At 38.3% G+C, this 5,980-nt stretch overlaps 1 protein-coding gene across 1 annotated transcript; it reads left to right on the top strand.

The window, feature by feature from the left end:
• Nucleotides 1-2,947: 2,947 nt before the first annotated feature.
• Nucleotides 2,948-5,980, top strand: LOC121680767 (major intrinsically disordered NOTCH2-binding receptor 1-like). The gene is made up of 3 exons (XM_042060300.1): nucleotides 2,948-3,359; nucleotides 4,210-4,438; nucleotides 5,789-5,980. Exons 1-3 carry the CDS (start codon nucleotides 3,202-3,204, stop codon nucleotides 5,978-5,980), a joined length of 579 nt encoding a protein of 192 aa, XP_041916234.1. The 5' UTR covers nucleotides 2,948-3,201.

Here is a 5,980-nt window from a genome sequence, read left to right as displayed (position 1 = left end):
AAATATGAAATAATACCTTGTATTAATCTTAAATACCAATATTAAATGTGCAAAAACTGTGGAGGATAGAACAATGTACAGTGTTTTACAAACAGCTCCCCATGGCAACATAATGATCTGAAAACAAATGTACAGTGTAAACTGATCATTTGAAAACAACATGTTGGCACTTTCACCACTGGTTCTGAGATCAACATTTGAAATGAAATTGCCTCATTTAGTTTCACGTATACATGTAGCCAACATCTGCACATGCTTCAGAAGTTTGATTGTACATGATTATACTGACAAAAAATTACCATTAGTTTAATTAAACAACATTGATTTTTTCTAATTATAATAAAAGCATTTGCATTAGAAAATCAACCACACATCACATTCATTAGATATATAAAGCAAAACACGTTGAACGCCAAACAAAAAACTTTCTGTGCCAGCTGAAATAAATCTGACAATTTATAGTCAATCAATTTTGACTATAAATTAAAATATATATATATATATATATATATATATATATATAGAAAATATATTTAGATGCTTAACATTCAACTCAGTTTTATCTCAATTCCTCTAGAATAAACATTGAAATGTACCTTGCTCTTGTTTCCGTGCTATCTTTTCCTAACTTGCACCCAAATGGGCCTTTTCCAAAGGCCAACTGCATCCCATTTCTTCCCAGAAAGGGTAACTGGCATATGAAAAGATTTTACCCCACCACATTTGGGTAAGCTCAGTGGTTAGGAGTGAAAAATGATCCAATTTTGTCTGTGGCCATCAGGTTCATCTTCAGAGGGGTTTCAGTTTTTTAGCTCTCTTTCCTAATGTGCTGTGTAGAATCAAGATTGAGATTTCCAGGTACCTTCACCCTCTATACAAATGCTCTTGTCTATCTTGACCTTTTTTCTGTCCCCCCCACAATGCTCCATTTCATATTATTACTGTACAGCTTTACATAATAAAGTTCTCATGGTCAGTCATACTACCATTCAATACAACACGGTGCTATATATACACAAAAGTTTTTTATATGTACTGTATGTTGAATAATGAATATATCATATAATGAAAATCTGCTGTGATGCTCCTTAGTAGTGTCACATGATAACTGTAATTTATGACTGAGTTTTGCAGGCATTATGACAGGCTGGTGCAGAGAAAGTGTACTGTAATTGATTTTTCTCGGCCATGTTTTGTATGTGTGTCCTCTAGTAGTACTGTTGGAGGCCACATTGCCCATTGACTGTCTGTATTTTTGTATTTTTATTATTATTTTACAGTACAGCGGTGCTATACAAGCTACAAGCTGCTTCTTTCTTTCTTTTTTTTACTGGGTTGGCATTTTTGTTCTGCTGCACATGAAACAATAGAGTTCACTTGACATGCAAATGTGTATCTGTCATTTCAAAAATGTCAATTGTCACCCTGTACTTGAAGAGGAAAAAGAAAAATGGAGAATTTTTTTTTTTTTTGAGGGGGGGAAGAACACTGTACATGTTAACACTGATTTGCTTTAGGTCTGATGGAGGCTTTTCAGTGCCATCAGTTCTGCCAAGTCTACAGCGTTTTATTGTTGCTCAATATTCTCCGCATCAGATGCTCAATTAGAAATATTGGATCTCTGCATTCAAAAAAGAACAAGAACGTTGCATTGAAATTTATTCTCTGCTGTTCAAGCTTGCCACAACTGAGGACCGTGGTTTCTCATAACTAAATGTACGAAGCAATGCCTCACACAATACATATTATATATATAAGATATTGCCACAATGTTGTCTGTCTGTGAGTTATGTATGAGTCACATGCTGTTGTTTTTTTTTTTTTTTCATTAAAAAGGAGTTTCAACTGACCTCTGTTTAAGAGATACTGGTAGCATTTGTTTTTGTGGAGTAAACTGAAGACACATTTCATCTGTGTACAACAATGATATCCCTTAAGGCTAATTAACATCACAACCCTCTTGTAACGCTATTGTTAAGTAAAACCTGTTTAATTCCGACATAGTTTCAACATTAACACTAGCCTGCATTATTTATCACATTCCCTCTTGGGTCCGTCTTTGTTTTTGTAATGTGGTGTTCATGTTCTTTTTTGCATACCAAATCGACAGTTACCACATCAAAAACAGTTGTTCAACACTGCACGCACATAAATATATAATATGCCCTTCAACAAACGCCTTAATGTTGTTCACAAAACAGAACAAGGATACAAGGATACAAGGAAGTTTATTGTCACATGCATATAGTTACTGGAAGTAAGAAATGCAGTGAAATTATGTCTGGTGTCAGCCTATTTGTGCAAAGGGGGGGGGGGGGGGGTAAAAAGTGCAGTAGAAGAGGGGTTTAGTAGATTAAGTGGCAAGGGCTGCATAAGAAAGGTGAGGGAGGATTGGAATTGGGGGGGGGGGGGGCACCAACAAGGAGCACCCAAGAGCAACAGGGGCAAGGAAAAACTCCCTTACCAAGGAAGAAACCTTGGGCAGATCCACAGCTCAAGGGGCTAACAGAACTGCCAGGGGTCTTGGTGTGTGTAACACAAGCAGAACAGAGCAACAACAAAAACATTTAGAACTAAATTCCTCTATTTATACTCATTATACTGTCAACAAGTTGCCCTCAATACTGAAATCAAAGAAACAAAATGAGAGTTGATAACTAACTCCTTATAACCCTATACATTTATCGTATTAAACTATTGACTTTTGACAACAGAAAGTTTTACAATAGAGGCAATAGAGAGTTTGCTCCTAAAATGTGATTTATTCAATGCACTGGGATTTAATTGTTTATTATGACTGTCTTTCTCTGAGGTATCAGTCATTTGACTTAATTTAGCCTTACAGTAATAAATTGCCTCTTATTACTGGATCATACTTTTAATCACCACTCATCTTTGCCTGAGAGGTTTGAGATGATGCAGCGTAGTTGTGTTGTGTAATAAAAGTATGTGGAAGGGTGTAGATGTCTCTATGCCCTTGTTGGCACTGTCTGTTGCTCTAACAAGGCCACTAGAGTCAGATAGAATTACCTACACCTGCGCGAGACATCTACCTCCTCATCAATTATTACTTCCACTGTGGGTTATGGCTGAGTCACACACGCATGCACTCACACACACACAACACACACATGTGCATGCGCACACACACACACACACAGGCAGAGCTAGAGCAGGAGCGCTCTGTTGGGGCTACCCTGGATGAACAACATGGACATCTCGGCTCTCCCCAATAACAACCACCCAGGGAAGTTCTTGCAGCTGGACGTGGGGATGTTGCCCGTGACTCATGGAATGTTCCAGATCAACGCGGTGCTGACCGGTCAGCAGTGGCAAAACAGAGTCTACTCAGAGGTAAAGTACAGTTCACTGCACAGGTTATTATCCATAAGATAGTTCAGTGAAACACTACAACTGCATAGTATATGGATAATGGAATGCTTTCTTATAAACCCAACTAGTGGACAACATGATGCATGATATGTTTTTCAAACATTGAATTGGAGTTTACTTTTAGTGCCTTACTATCCAAAGAGATTGCTGAATTAAACGTCAGTGGAGCTTGTGTTTACCTCTTCAATAACTTTGAAATGCTCTCTTCTGTAAACAGCATTGTTTGTGTATACTGTAACTCTATCAAAGGGAAAGTAAATAAACCATAAAAAAGCCTCGGTCTGTTAATGTATGAACTTCAATGCAAAGGCCTGCCAGCAATTATGTCATACTTCCCACACATTCAGATATACAATTTAGTCTCTCTCTCACACACATACAGTACACACTGTACTGTACACACTCTCTCTCTCTCTTTTAGCTACCTTTTATTTATTTGATCATTCTTAAAGGCACTCTGAATAATTACTCCACCAAGTCTCTTGGAAAGAAAATTAATACAGCAGCCACTGTAGCCAAAAGACCCATTTGATGAGACAATTAGCTTACTTTCCATTGTGGGTTTCAGTCCAGTATCCGTTTTTTATTATAATGTCTTTTTTGTATATATTAAGGGCTTTTTGGCTTTATGCAGATAGAACAGTTGGGGTAGAGATGGGGGTAGAAATGGGAAATGACCACGAGTTGGAATGGAACTAGGGTCCCCATGGGCACTTAGACATGTACCACCCCCCCACCCCCCCTTATTGTCGTTGACCAAAATTATCTGTTTTGCTTAATTTGGAGCTTTTTCCCCCTCTTTTTTTAGATGGAAAGAAGAAATCTGAGTGTGCAGAGGTCATCACCGGAGGGCAGTCCTGTGTTGATGGACTCGGTCCTCCGCAAGCACGTCACGGCAATCACCATGACGCCAAAGATCAAGACAAACCCCCTATACTCAGACATGATCATCGGCATTGAAGACAACCCAAAGTCGAAGCCCTCCTGGACCATTCAGGAGTACGACAGGCAAACCATACATGGAAATTTAGGAGACTATTCAAAGGTAGCTATGCTCTAATAACTAATTGAACATCTTCTCTGAAATATCATGATAATAACACAGCACGGGACTGTCTCAGTGGAGTTTATCAAAGCCTCGCCACTGAAAAAAGAGTTGCGGTAATGATTATATTTTCCTATCAGTAAACGAGAGGATCAGCACAATCTATTATCAAGCATCACTGATGTACAGTAGGCTGACAGTGAGCTAAATTTAGGCCTTGTAGTATGAGGGAGATAAAGCCCAATCAAATAGGATCTTAATCACTGAAATGATCTGACCTCCTATTATGAATCTTGTTTATGAGAAGTACTGATTAGATGTCCTCCCTAGAGATCAGTTCAAGATGAAATTAGACGAATTGTATTGAATTGAGTGCACTGCATACGTGGCCAGTAATCTGCAATGACAGCACTGTCCTCAATTGAGCCACTGAATTTTTGGTTCTTGATTATTGTTATATACTGTAGATGGTTTGGTACAGAACAGTGGTCATGGAAGGTGTGCCTAAGCACAGATACAGTATACAATTAGATACATACTGCACCATCCAATCAGGAACACATATTTCCCTGAGCTTGTTTGAGCTTGTTCCATGATATATATGTAGTAAATTTCAACTCCTTGGTTCAGTAGATACACATTAAAACTATATCTTCACCTTACCTCAACAAAACACAAAACACCATTGGATGGTGACTCAGCGAGACCTTTAAGGGCAACTGATATGAGTGATACGCAATGTTGGTGTTATTTGATTCCCTCTAAATGTCAGTGGCTGTAACACCAGATAGCTGAGATCAGATTAGAATATCAAAGAGCTACCGTATCCCACAACACAACAGTTCAAAGTCAGCAATCAAAAAAACTGAGCCCTCACTCTTGAATTCGATGCAAATGATCACACAGGATTAATTAAAAAGTAAAAGTCCATCTATGCTTGAGTGGCGATGCCATATTGAACTAGTCATTTCCCTGGACAGAACCTCTGAGCATTGCTGACTTCACACATTCTGTAGTGATCAAGAAACAGCATTAGCTATGATGAAGCAAAGAAGAGGGGTTGTTTTTGCTCTCTAAAATCCAAAGAGACATCATTAAAAAGTGAAGCAGCTTAATGTGACAAAATAAACAACAAATATATTTTTATGCAAAACAAACACTGTAGTTTGAAGATTGACCTTGAACATCATATGTTTTTTTTATCTGTTTTGAGTGTTTGAATGTTAAAGTCTTTCTATGTCTTAAAAATCATTCAGATGAATTGTTGATGGAGTTTTAGCTGGTCTAGCAAGGACGAGGCAACTGCCTTGTGAGGCGACAGCATCCATAATTAATTTCAATGTGTTGTAGGAGGACCCGGGAGAGCTCAATTTTTGGCTAGAAGAGCTTTACACCCCGGGGTATGACTCCCTTTTGAGGAAGAAACAGGCTGAACTCACAAGGAAAAAGATCTGCAAAGTATTAACCTCTGTTTTTGTGTCTGTGTGTGTCATAATTGTCGTCATCACAGTGCCAATTGTCGTGTCACGAAATAAAGATTGA

This window comes from Alosa sapidissima, chromosome 13, assembly GCF_018492685.1.
Source record: "Alosa sapidissima isolate fAloSap1 chromosome 13, fAloSap1.pri, whole genome shotgun sequence".
Lineage (NCBI taxonomy): Eukaryota > Metazoa > Chordata > Actinopteri > Clupeiformes > Clupeidae > Alosa > Alosa sapidissima.
The sequence above is the reverse complement of the archived record's forward strand: the minus strand, read 5'-3'. Positions and strand labels throughout refer to the sequence as shown.